This window comes from Curcuma longa, chromosome 20 (genome assembly GCF_044706935.1).
Source record: "Curcuma longa cultivar G26 ecotype Majalengka, Jawa Barat chromosome 20, ITB_CL_G26_1.1, whole genome shotgun sequence".
In the NCBI taxonomy this organism is placed as follows: Eukaryota; Viridiplantae; Streptophyta; class Magnoliopsida; order Zingiberales; family Zingiberaceae; genus Curcuma; species Curcuma longa.
Window position 1 is genome coordinate 2,299,833 of NC_133880.1, and position 19,472 is coordinate 2,319,304.

The following is a 19,472-nucleotide window of genomic DNA, read 5'->3' on the forward strand; positions in this document are numbered from 1 at the left end:
GCTAGCACCGGGCATGGGCAGTAATGCCTATTTCATCGATTTCCATGCCGTCGGCCTATATGCCCACCTAGCCAAGCTCGTGTCGTGCCCTGTCTGTATCTCCTCCTCCGTGGGCATCAGCCTCTTCTTGACTTTCATCGATCTGCAGAACAACAAGGGCATCGCTCTCGTCGGCTACTCCTCCACCCTCGTCAAGCTGGCCGCCTGTCCGCGCAAGTACTGAGCCTTCCTCACCCTCATCCAGACCTTTGAAAACTACACCGTGCCCCTTATCCCTGGTGGGACCATCTCCGGCAACATCCTCTGCTTGCATGGTCGCATGGAGTCTCCCACCTTCTGGCTCAAAATAAATATTTAAAGAAGACTATTATGATAGTAAACATATTTCTTGAATTGTTAGTGACGGTGTCGGCTCAAAACATATACTCTCTAGCAAATATCATCAGACAAAGAGTCATTCCTCTCATTATTGAAATAGAACTTCCACATTAAGCATAAGACTCTCTTCGAATAATCAAGATATTTTCTTTAACACTCTTTATCTTATAATTCATTTATCAGATTACTAATTCTTACAATCTTGCTTCATTTAATATTTGTTTACTTGAAGTGTATCTAGAAACTCTCAGATGTTTTCAGAAACTCTCTTGGTCTCGGATTAACGACATCCATCAGCAATTACCTTTTTCAAAGTTTGATCTCCCTAAACTCTAATATAGTGGTGGACAGAGTGCAAAAACTCATGGTCTCTCCCATTACTAATAATCTAAAATCTAAAGTTGATGACAGACCAACCTTGCCAACAAAGGGCTTCGACGAATTCAGGGCTCGGTGTTCTGGACTTGTCGTAAGGCAAAGTCGTGATATTACAGGTATTCCTATATCAACCTTCTCATTCCACGATGAAGCAAGGAGTTTAAATCATTATCCAAGTTGGACCAATACTATAAAAAGCTCGATATATGTTCATATCAAAATGATACAGAAGGTTTCATTGAAGCTACTGTAGTTTGAGAATTATTAAAAAAAAATTCAATTACTCTTCATTTGTTATTTTTTCTTAGCATAAAATTCCTTTCTCTCAAAGATGGTTTAGATAATATTTTTCAACATGAAAGATTTTTGTTTTATCAGTTGAAATTCAGACTTTCTTACAACGTTTTTTCTGGGGACAGAAACCCAATAATAGAATAGTTATGACTGCACAGTATTGATTGTCATGATGCTATAACACTTTAATATCAGGATCTTATAACTCCTAGCAAGACCTCAATTTTCATATACTTGCTTTCTCTATCAGGTTAATTCATCATTCACCCTTGTTATTGAACTGCACATTCTGTTATACTCTATCCGAATTATCAAAATATCTTTTTAAACTCTATTTATCTTAATTCATTCATCGAGTTATTAATCTTTACAACATTACTTCATAAATTTAATATTGAAGTGCTTCAATACTCTTAGACATGGAACACCGAATTTCGAGCTCGAACTTTGTCTTACAACAAGTCTGGAATATCGAGCCTTGAGCTCGTAACTTTACATTACGACAGGCTCGGAACATTGAGCCCCAAACTCGCAACTTTGCATTACGACAGGCTCGGAACATCAAGCCCCGAGTTTACGACTTTGCCTTACAACAAGTCCGAAACATCGAGCCTCAAACTCGCGACTTTGCCTTACGACAGGCCCGGAACACCGAGTCTCGAGCTCGCAACTTTGCCTTACGAGAGGTCTGAAACATCGAATTTCAAGCTCACGACTTTGCCTTATGACAAGTCCAAAACACCGAGCCCTGAATTCGCGACTTTACCTTACGACAGGCCCGAAATACCGAGCCCCGAGCTCGCGACTTTGCCTTACAACAGGTCTGGAACATCGAGCTCTGAGCTCGGACTTTGCCTTACGATAGGCCCAGAATACCAAACCCCGAGCTTGTGATTTTGCTTTATGACAAGTCCGAAACACCGAACTTCAAGTTCGCGACTTTGCCTTACGACAAACCGAGAGCATCGAGCCCCAAGCTCGTGACTTTGCCTTACGACAGGCCCAGCGCATCGAACCCTGAGCTCGCAACTTTGTTTTATGATAGGTTCGAAGTATCGAACCCCGAGCTCGCAACTTTACTTTACGACAAACCGACAGCACCGAGCCCCAAGTTTGTGACTTTACCTTACTACAGACTTGGAGCTCCGAGCTTGCGACTTTGTCTTACGACAGATCTGGAACACCAAGTTTCGATCTCACAACTTTGTCTTACAACAGACCTGGAGCACTGAGTTCTGAGCTCGCAACTTTGCCTTACGACAAGTCTGGAGCATTGAGCCCTGAGTTTGCGACTTTGCTTTACGACAAGCCTGGAGCACCAAACTCCGAGCTCGCAATTATCTTATAACAGGCTTGGAGCATCGAGCCCCGAACTCGCGACTTAGTTTTACGACAGACCTAGAGTACTGAACCCCAAACTCGTGACTTTGCCTTACAATAGATCTGGAGCATCGATCCCTAAACTCGAGATCCTGTTATGGCTACTTCATCCATATGTAACAGAGTAATGACACCTAATCAAAGTATCCCGAGGACAACTTAGCACAGTCCAGTCAGTCGGACTACGCCTTCTTCGAATAGACTAATTAGGGATACTTGTGATATGACAAAAATCTATTACTTCCATGCGTCATGCGAAATAAAGATAAAATCGATTTATTCTTAAGATTAGAAAAATATTTTAAAATATTTCTTAAACGGACCGTTTTACTCGAAGAATAAGGAAAGTATTTTAGAATATTTTTTAAACGTATATTAACAATTCTATAAAAGATTGTCTATACCCATGGACACAGTATGCATACATCAATCTTAATTTTTTCAAATCATTAAATTTTTTTCTTAACTAAAATCCTAACTTCAGCATCAGAATGACTTACTAAGACTCACTTTTAGCATCATTCTAACTTTCTTTTTAAATATTTTCCAAGTCTCTTGTCTTTCTCAACGACTATCTTTGAAGAATGCGCACGTTAATGATTCGTTGGCCAATGGTTTGATCATCCACGGTATATTAGCTAAAACAATCACCAAAGAAAATAGCAGATCCAAAAGAGTTTTTGCATGATAAAATTATAGAATATGGTTGACTTTTGAAGTTGAATCCCGACGACCAAATTCTGAATTGAAATCTTAAGAGAGTCAACTAGAAACCTGGTAGACCTTGTACGTATGACATAATCATGTGCAATCCTTCCACCAAAGGTTTACCATACACTCCTCGACTCCAAACTGTGGAATTCCTCTTTACCTGAAAATACAAAAACTGAAAAAAAAAAAAATTACGCATCCATCCAGAAGTTGTGTAACAAATATCTGTTCAATGCAGGGTAGATCCAGAAACACACACTGGAGATAGTTCATGCGTTATCCTATCGCAATAAAAGAAATTTATATTGATGCAATCCTGATTCTATTAGCACAAATCAGGATCCGGTTCACTCAGAATGACAAAAATGCTCTGTGATAAACAGAATATCCAAAGATCTTTTTGTTTTTGACATGTCATATTTTTTAGTATAAAAAAACATGGATCGACAAACATTAAACTAAATGTCGGAAGCCTATAAAACAATCAAAAATCTAAATGGATATCTTCACAAGGCATTGGTCACATAATATAGATGTATACCACTAATTTGACATTTTTAATGCTTTATCACTTAACTTTCTCCAGCCCCAATACACAGATTATTTCACTTAGGGTACTTAAAAGGATAATTACAGCCTAATATTTGCCTTATAAAGGATTCTCAATATCACAAACAACAATAGCAAGGAGATGCAGCTTCATCAGAAAGTCTCCGAAACCGGGACTGTGGATCCTAACTGTAGTCCATTTAATGAAAAACATTGCTTAAAAAATTGACAAGACTAGTAATAAACAACAGGATGTGGAACAACAAAGCAGCAATGAGCATCCAGCCAACCAAATATGATCTTTCTTTCATTCCAGATCAGAGGCAATAATAAACCATGTGAAGAATAGTATAGTCAGTGGCGGATCCAGATTAATTTTTCAACCGGGGCTCAATTTTTTCAACCAGACCGATGATGATCTAATTCAAATAGGATTTTCACATGTTTATATGATCATGAAGAGATCAGTTTCAATATTCTAGCATCTAACAGCTAAAGCCTTTTAATCCAACTAGATTCATCTGATCTTCATACATCTAAACCCTCTATGATCAGATTTTAATCTTATAAGAAATTGAAGACCATGAATTTGTTTATTAAACAATCACATAATAACATGTGTCAATATTTGCAAAACTAATGAAGGACAAGAAGGACTCAATCTTAGTCACCAACTGAACGTGACCCGAGAAAGTAAATTTAAAAACATGTCAATAATAATAATAATAATATTATTATTATTTTGAGAATAGACTAGATAATAGCACTATCACCTAGAATCATAAGAACGCCCACAAAAATAAATAAAGGAAGGAATCATCTATTTATGATCATATTCTCATAATAAACCATAGATGGTGAAGGAGCCATCAACCTGAAATATGGCTAACTCTAGAATGTATAAATAGGTAAAAGAAAAATAACTGACTGAACTTGAGCGGATGTTGTTCGCCACCGAGCTGGAGCGATCCGCTAACGAAGACAAGCACGCCACCAGGGGTCCCGAGGGCTGGCAATCGACGGTGGAGATGGCGTGGGCGCACTGCTGGAAGGGGAGGGACGAGAGTTTAGCGACAATGGCAGCCGCGCCCTGGATCTTGTCGCCCTCAAAGGTGAGCCGATCTCAGGGGGGGCTCAAGCCCCCCCTCGCCCCCCCTTGGATCCGCCAGTGAGTATAGTGAACATTTGTAAAAAAAAACAAAACGATATGATACACAGGAAAAAAAACCAAAACAACGTATTTGTTTTGTGCTAACAAGTCTACATAAAATTATAGTTTCCAGTAACAATCATGCAAGGCAACAAAAATTGATTGATTTAGGCTACAAATTTATGAGCATATAAGCTACTAATTGTCACTATCTTCACATCTAAACAAAAATCAACTTTAACAAATGGCAAAATTCTTTATTACGATGTACTAGTAAGACACAAGAACCTTCTTTCACGTTCTATTAGCGAAAAAAAAAAGCTTCAACATGTACAATTAGAGAGTACTGATAGATCATCATCTTACTTCTTCATAGCTTAACCAAGCGTTGGCAACAGTCTAGCCAGGGTCCTTTCTCCCTCTTCCTCTTCCTCTTCCTCTTCCTCGTAACCATGTCCCTGGCTTCACCCGTCCTACAGTCAAAGCAGACTCATCTAAGATCACAACACAGATAATCTGATCGAAGAATGAGACACCTAGATACCACCGAGAACTAACCATGAAGATAGGAATATGATGATCCAAGCTCGAGAGGAGGCGAGGAAGCTTCTGCATTGAAATCAAAAGCGAAGGAGAAGAATCGGGGTCTTTTCCTCTACCTCTTCGTATTTGCCAAGTATCGTCGTCCCAGGCTTAGCACGTCTTGCAGGATCACAACCCAGATCCAGCGGTTCGAAGAATGAGACAGCTGATCAATACTGCCGAGAACTAACAATGAATATAGGAATCTGATGATTCAAGCCCGAGAGGAGGCTATGAAGCGTTTGCAATGAAATCAAATGCGAAGGGGAAGAATTGGCATCAGAAAAAGCGAAAGGAGGCTAGGAATCTGCAATGAATGGGGGTCTTCTCCCATTCTCCCTCTTTGTATTCGAAAAGTCCCCCGTCACAACCATTGTCGTCCCAGGCTTCACCCGCTCTACAGCCAATGAAGAAAAAAACAGGATCAGAACCCAGATCCAGCGGATCGTATGATGAAACGCCTGAATACCAGAAAAAACTCACCTTGAAGATAGGAATCTGATGATTCAAGCGCAAGAGGAGGCAAGGAAGCTGAAATGAAATCAACCCCAGATCCAGCGGATCGAGTGATGAGACGCCTGAAATACCACTAAGAACTCACCTCGAAGATAAGAATCCGATAATTCGAGCCCGAGAGGAGGCGAGGAAGCTGCATTAAAATCAAAAGCCAGGGAGAAGAACGGGCAGCAGACGAATCAGGGAGTTTTCTCCTCTTCCTCTTGCATTAAAATCAAAGGCCAGGAAGAAGAACGGGCGGAAGATATATTAACGCCGTTGAGCTTGCTATTTTTTCTCAGTATTTATCCATTTGAAAAATTAAAATAATCGACCCCTTTAAACTCGAAATTGCGTCAGTTACTACGGTCGACAGCAATGTTATTAAGCAGAGTTTAGAAGAGGATAAATGTTTGAATTCTGATGGAGTCATATAATATTCTTCTGTGTCATGATCAATTGTAATTTTTTAATTTATCAATTTATTTCTTCACAGATGATCGTAAAATCGATCGTGTGGGGTCGCTAAAGTGATGAATTCCACCCTTTTACAGAAGATAACAATGTTATTAAACTTCCATAATGAAACGTCAATTGAAATATTACGTGATTGACTATAAATAGGCATGGAGAAAAAAAGAAACAAAAAGTTTCAAATTAAGTAAAGAACGATTGGTCAATTTAGATTTGACTAGATAATGAAAAAGATTTTATGTTCCAATCAACTTTAGTTTGGTCGAGATTAGTAAACCAATCAAATTAAACTAAACCGGTTTATGCAGTAATATGATAATTCAATATACCAATTTTTATTATCGAAATAAAAAGAAGAAAGTTAATTAATTGGATTCACTATGCAAAACGATCGACGAAAGGAGAATATTTTAAATGTATCAAGAATATTTATAGTAGGATATTTTAAAGTTTGATAAATAAATACGCAACAAAAAACATTTCAATTTTATTATGTACTTATGATCTAATATCACTAGGATTGCCTAGAAGCTGAACGAACTGCTCTATTTTTAGTTTTGCATGCAACAAACATTTGAAAGCACAGGAGGAGGAATCCATTTAAATGTAGATAACGATCCAACTAATCTTGCTCCTAATTTTAATAGCATCCTATTGGGTAGAATATTAAAGTATAACACATTCCAAACCCTCACTTAGTAATGATCAAGATTGATACGAAACTCAACTCCTCAAAATTCGATAGAAACTAGCGAGTTCACTTTCCGGATTTCTCTGCCAAGTAATGCTCGAGCATATCTTCCTCATCATCTGCAACACCAAATCAAAAAATTGTTTTCGGAGTTTAGTAATGTTTACCATAGTTAAATTCCGATTGCAAAAATGAAAACTTAGGATAAATGATAACCTTCAAAGTCGTCATCAAACTCGATATCTTCCTCTTCCTCTTCAGACTCCTCGGTAACTGTATTTGCACCTTTCTGTTCAAAAAAGACCATGGTTTTGTCATAACATGAGAAGAATACGAGAAGTTAACAAATCTATTTGTTGCTACTGACGAGCTAAAAAACTTCCAAAGTGATGTAGTTACTTGGGATGGCCAAGTATGGATGAAAGATAAGGAGACATTAATAGGGTTTATATCAGAGTCAATATAGAAATAAAGTGATGAAATGAGACCAGAAAAATATACCATAGTATGTCGTCCACTTTCAAACCATTGTCTTCCAGAAAGCTTCTTCTCCTTCGTAGTGGTTAAAGCAGATTCGGGCATCAGCCTGTGTTCATCATATAGAATTCCAGTGTTTAACAAGAAGAGATTATAGCAAACATCCTTGATTCACGTCATAAGTTATACACAGTAGAGTGGATTGTGCCTCAGCTGGGTTTTGCAGGGTTCAAATTTGCTTAAAATTGCACTGGTTTCAGGTATCTATGGGTACTCACATAATTTACCTAGATATCAATGGATATCTGTGGGGTTTGGAAACCTGTTTGTCATCCAAAATTGGTATTTAAACAGGTCCAGCAGTGCCCACAAATGAAGGAACCTTCTAGCATCCCTAAATTTAATGTATCAGCAAGAGCGCTATTTGTTTAATCTATGCAGTTCTTCAATAATTTTGATGGTATTATGACATTGTCACTATTTTAAGCGTCTACTTACTTTATTCATCTGATCGTTTGAATAATAAATACATCAACATAATACCATACTTCCAATAGAGAGAGAATTGCTTACTTGGCACGCTCAAGTGCTAGTTCAGCTTCATATCTCTCTCTCCAGGCAACAAAAGAATCCAAAGTAACAGGCTCTCCATGAGGAACAATTATCTGGAATTTTGAGGACAAGGTCAAAAGGAAAGCATGAAAATATATGCTGTACTTTCCTAAGTAACTACCATGAGCAGGGGATGCAACATCATGATGGAGTAACTTTGCTACGGGAGAGCTTAAGTTAATCACAATACTAACAATTACATCCCAGATCAGTACACGAAACAGCATGTAATCGAGAATATTGACCAAGGTTCAGCCTTCAAATTATTAAAGGCCAAAAACATGAAAAGAAATTTAGAAGCTTGTGTCTACAATACGATACCTCATCTTTAGCTGTGTTATTTTCATCATTGTCAGCTGCAGCGTCATTCCCATACTTATCACTTAACCATTCTTTAGCTGAGGTGATGAGTGTGTAAATCATTGCCATGCCAAGATTCTCAGATGCCTGAGAAACAAGTGGGCAACTATTGGGATCACAAAGATAAGAATTTCCTTAATAGAGAAAGAACTGAGGTTGCTAAATGATTGAGAAGACATTGCAAGAGATAATAGTTAGCAAGATTTTCTGTAAGCCTCATGACAGGAAGTCCCATGTTGAGCAAAATAAATTCTATTTGACTGGAAAGGCAGTTACAAAACTATACTAGATAGATAATAACATCCACATTGTTGAACTCCAATTGTTTTTTTTTTTTGTCAATCACCAATATGAGAAAAGAGCACCAGTTTGACATTGTTGGAATGAACAAAATTTTGACAAGAGCTAGGCTTGCCATAAAAATTAACAAAATTATAACTAATAATGGAAAATACAAAAAGCCATAACAACTTTTCCAGCAGATAAAGCAAAGCGATAAAGTATTCATTTTTAGAGAAAGAGTATACACTTAAAATATTCCAAAGATATACCTCATTGAGAAGCTTCTCTCTCAAAATGGTTAGATCTTCTGGCTTAATTCCTCTTATGCTGCAGATCACAATGAATAGTTTCAAAAAATGAAATCAGTTCCTAGGAATTCAGAAGTAAAAGTTGAAATCCTAGACACCGAACTGGGAAGACCAACAAGATTATGTTTCTGAAGCTCCAAAAATGAACTACCTTTGAAGATTCAGAAGTGGCGGTTGGTCAGGATAATTCTCTGTGTGAGAAAATATCAGAGCCATTTTAACTGCAAAAGAAATCAATGTTTCAGTTGGAATCACTTAAATATCAACTTGAGAACTACTTTTCAGAACTTCAGTTTTCTTCAAATTTTTGCAAAAGAGACACTTAATCTCAAATCACATAAAGTTCAATTGACAAACCTGGAGTAGTGTTCGACTCATCAAGATCATTATCCTGTACAAGAGAATGATAGATGATTTATACAAGCATATGAAGAAACAGCTTGCATATCAAATTCTGGAGAAAAAAATTACAAGCAGTACCTAGTACAAATGTGAAAAGGTTAGAATACTACACCAATATAAGGAAAAAACCATAGCAACCACTCAATCACCAATGAACCAGCCATTTAATGTTGGTGGAGAAAAAATGAACTGCAAAAGAAAATATGTTTGGTTTCTCTAACATTTAGATCAGACATGAAGAAATAATTTCCAGTACTGAAGTTAGGAGTTCTAGCTATAGCTCCTTATTCTTGGTCACTAACATTAAGCATAAAGATAGTTGGGAGTAACATGACTTGATAATCATGATTATTAGTATTAACCAAAGAGATAAAGATGATTTGACCAAATGGACAAGCAGACTAACGTTTTACTGAACTAGGTTGCTAGTACACTCTAGGAATTGAACAAAGAACTTGAAACATGACAGGGCTGTCATTTTTGTTGTTAAAATATGCAAGACATATTGCCTAAACATAAGAGCATAATCTCTTCAACCAGTAACATTAATCATTAATATCTTTACCCTAATTATTTACTCCTATGTTTAATCAATTAATAAATTATTTTTGCTTTGAATGTAGAAAGAGGCAAGCTTCTTTACCAACACTTTGGTAAAAATCTCTTACTATGAACGCACATAAAATGGTCACCAGAAATAATGGGAACTTCAATTAGTAGAGCCTATAGCTGTAGTTACCAAACCAACATTTGGATGTTGAATATCCTACATGATGAAATCTCTGTGGTCGGATTGGCCATGCTCTTGCAGAGTAGGCTCCTCTTACAAGGTATTGGCAGATAGGATGACCATATGTGGTGGTACCCCCCAAATTAGGGATGTGGGCCACATCTCCCAGATGAAATTTTAAGTGTTTTACTAGCCAATTCAAATCAAAGATCTCACGACAAAGTCTTTCCTTTGTCAACATAAATGGATATATTAAATGTATGCCCAATTTTCTCCAAATAGGAATAGAAGAAAATATTTTTCTTGAACTGCCTAACAATCCAGATGCTCTTGCATGAGACCCTGTTCAGTTTCTTGACTGCTCAATAAAAATTTTGCAGCCGCTAACCCTTGGGTCCCAGATCTGCACTACATCCACGGGCAGCCTATATAGACTAACAACCCCAAATTATGTACCATTTCTTTCTTCCATGCACTATAACCTTCTTTCTCTGTGTAGTGAATCTCGAGTGATGGATCTTTGATAAAGAAAACCCAACTTTGCTCATCATATTCCTCCTTTATTAACATATCAGTTATTTTATCTTCTTTTGACAATTGTTCAATCATCCAGCGTAATTGGCAGTATCGCACTTTGTCATCTTACATGCTAAAATGACTTTAGCTAATAAAACAGTAAAGAATGCGTTGCGACAACATAGTAAAGCATACTGAAAAAAAAATTACATAATGTAAGATATAGAGAAGCTAAAAATAAGGAAATCTTAAAGAACAGAGGATATATCACCTGGGGAGTTAGCAAAATACGAAAGCACCTATTTTGAGTGCTTAAGCCACTGTCGCTAGCATCGATCTCTGTGAATTTAACGCATCCAGTTAAAATAAGATGAAGGATATGACAATCAAGCATGACAGCAGCAATTATCAGAGTTTGCAATATCAAGTATCCAATATTTGAAGAAAAATTGAAGCTAAACCTTCGATATCATCCATAAGAATGGCCTGCAGCGCCTCGATCTCCATCTCCTGTTCCTGAGCATAATCTGAAGCGAAGAGCGGCAATAAGAGATGACGGAAAGAGGGAAAGCGAGCTGAGATGTAGCGAGAGAGGGAGAAGGGAAGTGGTACCGGCCATGGTCGCTTGCGCAACGGAGGAGGCGCCTCCTCCGATTCCAAAGCTGATTCCTGATTCTTCACCGTCGATCGATCGATCGATCACTCAATTCCTTCGAATTGGGAGGAGAGGACTCGAGGGCGTGTGATGACGAGCAGAGGGACGACGCGGACGGCGGCCGTAGCATTCGTGTACAAGGGTTACATCGGCGGATCCGTTAACCCATTTTATCAACCAACCCGCGAGAGCGCATAGGGATGGCAATTAGATCCGGACCCGATGGGGAATCCGTTTCCCGATCCTATTTTGATCGGGGAATCCACGAATCCGAGAAAGCGAGGATGGGGATGGAGAATCCCGAATCTCGGAAAGCGGGGATGGGTCGGGATGATATTCCAAAAATTTCCCGTCCCCATCCCCGAACCTGACTTTGATAATTTCATTCATTGAGATTCATTAATTTGATTATATCCTTATATCAAATGAAAAAATAAATCATATTGATAATTACTTTTTGAATACTATAGTTTCATTATTTCTAAAACAAATAATATTTTCTTTTTTTAATTAATAAAAAATAATAAATTTAAAAAAATACTTTTTAAATATGTCATGACGGGGATGGGGATGAATATGGGTATGGGGATACCCATGGAAATACCCGCAGGGAAAATCACCTCCGAAATCTATGGGGATCTCCGAAACCCGCTGGATACCCGAAACCCGACGGGGACGGGGATGGTATTTAAATTATGATACCCGACGGGGATGGGGACGGGGATGATATATGAGTTTGGGTTTCGGGGACGGGGATGGAGAAGGCTTCCCTGCCAATCCCCGAACCCGTTGCCATCCCTACGAGCGCAACTCCTTCCCAGTATCGGATTCGGATCTACCAATTGGAACGATATCTACTTCAAATACCCATTTCCTTATATATAAATTTTAAAAAGGTTTATAATTTTCTATAATTGTATTCTGATAAAATATTTTCTGCAAAATAAAAATGGATCCTCAATATTTTTTAAAATCAATTTTAAAGAAAAAAATTGCTTTCAAATTTGCTCCTTTCCATTCAGCTATTACAATTTGCTCTGTTATATTTTACTAAACTTATCATTTGCTCCACAAGATTTTCTATATAATCCTAGTTGTTATACTATCATAACACACTTAGTGACCACTATAATAATTTTATAATAATTTTAAAATAATATTGATAAGTTGATAAATAATTTTATAAATATAAATATTTTTATATATTATTTTTAATTTAATTAAATTTAAAATAATTTATTTTAACATGTTATAATAGCTATTGCATGACTATTATAAATAGTGCTTAAATACAATGAGGTACTCTTTTAAATACAAGTATGCTATTTTGATAATTTTTACCTAATACATACATATGCATCATTTATTTAATTTATGTTGATTTTAAATACTTAAAAATTAAGAAGATATTCTACCATTGCACCGTAGTCTAGTCGGAAGGCAATATTTAAGACATGATTAAACAATATAGAGTGGGCAACATCCATAAATATCATCAAAATTGATCTCATATACTACTAGGCCATTATATTTGGGTCTCATTATTACGATAAAGGAAATTTTGCTCAAGTTGACTCTTCCTCCAACATGAGTAAGAAGTATTGATGTTAGAATAATCGGATTAACTATTTTCAACTATTTTCTCTATTGAAATTCAAAATTTAATCTTGTAATTTATTTAGTTTTACCACTACACCACACACACAAACAAAAATAAAAGTTCTTTGGAAAAAATGATCAACCAATTTACGAAGCTTAGTTTATATTTACCAAGAACGATGTGGAATAATTGATAATCCAATATTTAACCAATTTAGTCAAATTCTAACTACCAATCTATTTACAATCACCAATAATTGATTTTGTAACTCGGACACAAATTCTTTGATAGAAATCAATTGCACAAACAAATTAATATATAAAAGAAATTTTAAAAAAAAATTGTTGTATTGTTTCTGAAAGGTTTTAAAAAAAGACTAAGGAGGACAAAACATTCCAAAAGGAGATGTAATGTCAAGCAACACTATTTAAAAATCATATGTCAAATCATCCAAACATGAAACCCAACCATTCTGAAGTAAACGAAAACACAACTTGCATGAACTTTAGTTGTCAACCAAACTCACAGCTTGACAACAGAACAACAATATCATACAACGTTTTTTTAAAAAAAAAAAACTATTTAGGATCCACACAGAGATGTAGAAGATTAACAAAGCAGTAGGTTGCTTAAAAATCGAGCATTTGTCCTCGAATCAGTGCTTCGGCTTTCCTCACCTGCTTCACAGGCCCAATGATGAACACCTACAACCATTATGGAGATTAGGCTGAGGTCAGTAATATTTCATTCAATTCCAAGGAAAAGAAAACGTATGTAGTAATATTGCATAGAATTACAATCCCTTTGTTACTGGTGTAGTTCATTTCAAGAATGGAAAAGAAAACGTATATAGTAAGTAATATTGCATCAAACATACAATCGTTTGTTACTGGTGCAGTCAATTTCAATAAAGGAATAGACAACGTAGAAGACATCAGATAACTTTGCAGTAAAGTAAAATTCAGGAGAAAATTCAGTGACGAGGTTAAACATGTTTGATCATGTGATACTGGAGTCCAAGGTTTCAAGTGTCGATGAGTACTCTCAATACTGGTTGGTACAGATAAATGTCAGAGTTTCAGTGGTACAGACCAAAGTAGTAAAATTATGTTCCCATTGCACCCTTGGATCATGCTCAATGATTCCACGAATCAATAGAAAAAGATTAGAGTAGAATCATCAACTCTAATATTGGATCTCTTGGGAACATTATGTAATATAGATCGTGAAATGTAATAGGATTAATCTCATTAGAATCTGACAAAAACCAATGGTACATAACAATCATTTTAGTATTAGTAAGATATACTCATCATTAGTTGAGATATTTATCATATTTTTTCAAGTTGTTGCTCCAAAATTTTGATTTGCATGACTTCTTAGGTTGCATTGGTTTATATTAGGAGATAAACAAGTTAAATGGAAGAGGATTGTAGAAGTAAAACCTAATTGAGTTAATCAATATATGCTTCTGAGCATGCTGAATATTGACACTACAACATCATACCAACTACACCATTCCACGAAGATTAAAATTTTGGCACAGGAGGATACTTTGAACTTCACTAAAGTCTATCGTTTTAGGATGCAAATTGTGGAACAATATTTTGTGCAGGGTGGGCCTACTAAGTTTTATTTGAATTGTTAAACTGTTTCATCACTCTGCTGCGTTTGCAAGAATCAAATAAAAAGCGAGAAGTAAAAGCATTCTTACCTTGTCAGGGGGCCCCTTTGCACCACCAATAATGATCTCCGCACTGTAGGAGACAAAGAGAGAGAAGAAACAAAAACTCATTATTGTTATTTCTATTCAAAAGTATCTGGTATAGATGAATATTTAGTTCAAGATAGAGACAAAAAACATACCCGCAACATTCTTTCACAGACTGGATAGAAGCTCCCCTTTTACCAATCACTCGCCCCATTTTCCCACGAGGAACATTTAAGATTGATAATATTTCTTGTTCAGGAGAATAACCTTCAGCAGTTAGGTCCTCTAAATACATAGTACACAGAAAACAACTGCCATGTTAGTGTACTCGTTTGTCAGAAAATATGTATCTTGGATATTAAGAAATTTTCTTTGTTTCTTCACAGATGTACTGTTTGATCTGTCATCAAACGGTGCACATGGTTCGATTTATCGGCTTGCTAAAAATAAAAACCAAACCAAAATATGTTGGTTTCAAAAATAAAAAATAAAACCAAAACCAAATCCAAACCATTGTGGTTTGAAACCATGCCAAAGTGTTGATGTTGATTTCAGTGAAAAAACACTTGGTTAGTCTAGTGGTAAGCAAGATAGACTCAAAGGGCTTCCAACAAAGGTTGGAGTTCAAATCCATATAATGACTATTAGGACTTTAACCTTGCCGCCTACCTCAAACAGGGAATACATCTTGTGGCCAAGGCCAAAAAAAGCTACTTTCTAAACAAGCTTTTTGTTTAAAAAACAATAAAAATCACTATAGTTTAAGGTTTATGTTTAACAAGGAATACAATAAAGCAATACTAAGGCACATAGTCATCTATCTGCGTCTCTATATATACACACACACAAGCAAAATGAGTGTTATAATGTGGGTTTGATTTGGTTGGTTTTAATGATTTGCATAGGTTCAAACAAAAATTGGACCAAAATCAATAAGTTTATCTAACTTGGACCAAAAAATTAAACTAATAAACTGAATTTTTTGAATTTGATTTGAATTATTGTTCCAGATCATAGATGCCCATCCCAGCATCATCAGCATACTTATTAAGGTTGAATGGCCTGTTAACCACCCTAAAGTACAAAAAAATAACTCTAATGAAGAAACTTTGAAAGGTAACATAAGCTTCTAATTCAAATGCTACTGTCATATCACAGATTAGCTACAAAGTGAACCCATAACTAATATTAGACAAGATCATCAGGAAACGTAAACCAGAAAAAGTTCTCTAAACTGTAGAAATATGATAAACGGCCAAAAGCATCTTACATATGACCACTTGTGATAGATTTTATAACCAAGAATAAGTTTAAGTTTCAATGTAATAATGAAGACCTGGAAGAGCAGGAAGAGATGGCCAATCTGCATACTCATTATCATTGGTGCAAAAACACCTGCAATAGAGTGAGCTACGAAGTGCAAGGTGCCATAAGGATTTATTGTTCAGTTTCGACATCATTTTTTGGTAGATATGAAGGAAAAAACGGACATCATCAGCAGCTGCTCGAATCATTATTTCAGACATTGGTCGGTGTGTCCAAAACTCGGGATCCTGAAAATTAGTGCTTGACCTCTCAAAGGAAATTTAATGGATATAAATTAGAGTTACTTGAGAACAGAGTTACTGGATAAAACTAAAAGAGAATTTTAATTAAAAAAATATTAAGTGATCTTGGTAAATACATAAATTCTACATAGAGCTCAATAATAAGAAAAAACACATGGCCAACTCCAAATGATAGAGAAATGCATACTATTATATTTTCATGTTTATTTACCCATTTGAACCATATTAAATTAGAATCAAACCTTTCTCAATCGATCCCGCACTTCTTCCTTTTCAAGATAGGAAACTCCTGCATGAAAAAGCTGAATAGCATCAAACAGAATACAAGATACAAATACAAACAACATCAAACATCATTACTTAATTATCCATCAGGAAAACACCATATAATCCATAGAAGATGAACTAAATTGTAAATAATAAACTAGATCAAATCTTCCATACGAATCTTCGCTTTGCCATATATGCTGATTAAGATACTACAAAAATAGATTGCAAGTTGAACCTAAAATGGCAAGACAAATGATGATTGGGGGAAAGTACCACAATAGCGAGGATCTGCAAGAAGCCCAACAAAAGATATATAGTCATTAGGTGATTGCTTCCTTCCTTCATGCTCCTCTATCAAAGAATATGCGATCTACATGGCAATAGCACTGAGAATGTCATCGTCTCAAGAGCTCTTCCATTCTAGTAAGATGTTCATATTTTCCTTTTGCATATTCAAAAAGCAACTGTTGAATCAGCTTATATTCTGAGCAATTGAGTAATAAAATTATGTTCGTGATGACAATTTAAACTAATGGAGTAAGACTGTTAAGTAGAGCAATAATTAACAAGAAAATGGAATCAAATCTATGAGCTAATAGTTCATATACACATTTATGTAATTATGCTTGTTAACTAATGAAAGGTGCAAAGCCATGAACTAGGCAGACTGGCATACTTCTAATAAAGATGGGATGGTGCTCAAACACTTTCTTCGAAAAGCAAAAGCACATAAATAAACACAATAATAATGTTTACCTGAGTATCAAAAACATTGTTTAGTTTAATGCCATATTGAAAATATAGAGCCTGTAAACACCGAAGATTACACAAATTTTATAGGGAGTCAATAACTGAGAAGTAATAACAAATTGATAATGTCTAAATTAAATACAGACCTCACTGTCCCGTTTGCAGTCATGAATGACTTTCAGAATGTTAGTTGACTCAAGTGCAGGCTTACAAGCCTGGATGAGTGCCTCATGACCATCGATTGCATCAACAAGGTAAATTGCATCAGCAAGCGCAACCTTGAAAAGGTATAAATAACAGAAGACAAATCAGTAAGAGAAAAATGTTTTTTGTTCAATCTGTAGTAATTAGATTTAAAGATGACTAACCACTATTAACATCTATTGAGTATTGTCAAATAAAGTGATGGTACATCAATAAAGTATATATCCTTTCTAAAACATTGTTTATTGAATAAAATATTAATGCTTCAGATTTTTTTTAAAAAACTGAGGTGGTTGTAGATAGTAGAATCTAGTCAAATTTTCATAAACTAATCATTTAAAAAATTTTAAAAAAACAATCATTTGATTAAAATTTGCTGCAAATGTGAAATAAAATTTCATTCAGAAGAACTTCATCTTAAAAAGAAGACCAAGGAGAATTAAATAACCTGCATTACACATAGGGCTCCTTCTCGACATAGGTCAATGCCCTCACAATCAAAACCAATAACAATCAGCTTATCAGCTGGAGGATCAAGAAATTCAGGTGGCAGTTGAGATGCACTGGTGACAATATGTATAGGAACTGTTGGAAATTCAGATGTATCCTCAGGAGGACCTAATAAAGCAAATATACAATTTTTTATAAAAATGATTACATTCTTGGAGTTATTTGCTGAAATTGCACACTGAATACAAGAAGCACTAAGATTCACCATTCATTTCTCCTTGTCTTTGCAAAGCAGTTGTAATTTACTGGAAAATTTTAGGAGAAGAAGCGAAGGGTAGTCTGTTCTATCCCCTAACCCAAACCAACTAGTTATTTACAAAATTAAACATACTGTTGAAAAGATATTCTGAATTTTGTAGATTAAAAACTAAATAGGCTAGCTAAATTTCTCAAAATTTTCTTTAGCTAACTATTATTTTAATTCCCTTCATGGACTTATTTTCACATGGAAAGGCACAAACCCTTCATTCCTACAATTATTCCGTAGTTACCAGAGTTCTTGTGAAAATTTTCAGATCTGTTGAGTTTTTGTACTTCTCCCAACTCATTATATTTTCAAGCAGACTGTAGACCACTTCGAATGCCAGAAATTTTCTTTAAGACAGATGCTCCGAAATAAGTCTCTAACTTCTTTCAAAGTTTCACAGACTAAACATTCTAGCAAACGAAGGAAATACTGCAAACAGTATCAAAAGCAGAACATTCAGTAGAAGAACATTGAAAGTACGCCTAAACTCAACTTTCAGATGAAAGAATTCCTTGTAATTGAATTTCTACAGCGAAGTATGCTGGTTTCATTTGATAAAAAGCCCAATTAAGTTTGACGTACCTATTCCTTGAGAATCATTATCTAATAACCCAGGGAACAACCACCAAGTAGGCCGAAATTGCCGGTATTACTCGGAACTGAATAAACGAAACATAGGAGAACAAGAATCCAGACCCAAACAGATAGAAATCAAGAAAATAATCAGCGATAAAAATCTAAATAGCATATATGAGCAGATAATTAAGGGAGAAGGATTCCGAGGAAGAGACCCAAGCAGAATCTATTGGAACACAAGTAGGCGGAAATTGCCAGTGTTACTTGGAACTGAATAAACGAAACATAGGAGAACAAGAATCCAGACCCAAACAGATAGAAATCAAGAAAATAAGCAGCGATAAAAATCTAAATAGCATACATTAGCAGATAATTAAGGGAGAAAGAATACGAGGAAGAGACCAAAGTAGAATCTATCGGAACCTGGATCGATCGAGAGATGAGAAAGATCGGGGAGATCGGAAGTCGCCATCACGATTACAGCTCGAGGGTTTCAAGGAGGAAGAAAGGCATAAAAAAAATAAAGGCGAAGCGGGGGTTTTAAAGGAGGAAGATCAGAAAGAGGCGAAGCGTAACTAATAAGAAGAGGGAAGACTCAAGTCCAGTACACGC

General features: G+C 36.0%; 2 protein-coding genes and 1 long non-coding RNA gene across 3 annotated transcripts; all 3 read right to left on the reverse strand.

Annotated features, from left to right (window-relative positions):
- Positions 1-3,095: 3,095 nt before the first annotated feature.
- Positions 3,096-6,146, reverse strand: LOC141813948 (uncharacterized). Its single transcript, XR_012600414.1, has 4 exons — positions 5,906-6,146; positions 5,399-5,819; positions 5,207-5,313; positions 3,096-3,316 (listed from the first exon to the last, which is right to left on the reverse strand). It is a non-coding gene; the product is annotated as an uncharacterized LOC141813948 (long non-coding RNA).
- Positions 6,147-6,856: 710 nt separating this feature from the next.
- On the reverse strand, positions 6,857-11,551 carry LOC141813655 (uncharacterized). Its single transcript, XM_074701623.1, has 11 exons — positions 11,382-11,551; positions 11,231-11,296; positions 11,041-11,108; positions 9,479-9,512; positions 9,273-9,342; positions 9,083-9,140; positions 8,493-8,618; positions 8,133-8,224; positions 7,584-7,668; positions 7,299-7,371; positions 6,857-7,201 (listed from the first exon to the last, which is right to left on the reverse strand). Exons 1-11 carry the CDS (start codon positions 11,386-11,388, stop codon positions 7,149-7,151), a joined length of 732 nt encoding a protein of 243 aa, XP_074557724.1. The 5' UTR covers positions 11,389-11,551; the 3' UTR covers positions 6,857-7,148.
- A 1,881-nt stretch (positions 11,552-13,432) lies between these two features.
- Positions 13,433-19,391, reverse strand: LOC141813384 (uncharacterized). Its single transcript, XM_074701344.1, has 10 exons — positions 19,284-19,391; positions 17,976-18,145; positions 17,470-17,601; positions 17,330-17,380; positions 16,847-16,943; positions 16,546-16,592; positions 16,072-16,288; positions 14,891-15,020; positions 14,739-14,781; positions 13,433-13,728 (listed from the first exon to the last, which is right to left on the reverse strand). The coding sequence occupies exons 1-10, from the start codon at positions 19,330-19,332 to the stop codon at positions 13,654-13,656; spliced, it is 1,011 nt and encodes a 336-aa protein (XP_074557445.1). The 5' UTR covers positions 19,333-19,391; the 3' UTR covers positions 13,433-13,653.
- Between the last annotated feature and the right edge of the window lie 81 nt (positions 19,392-19,472).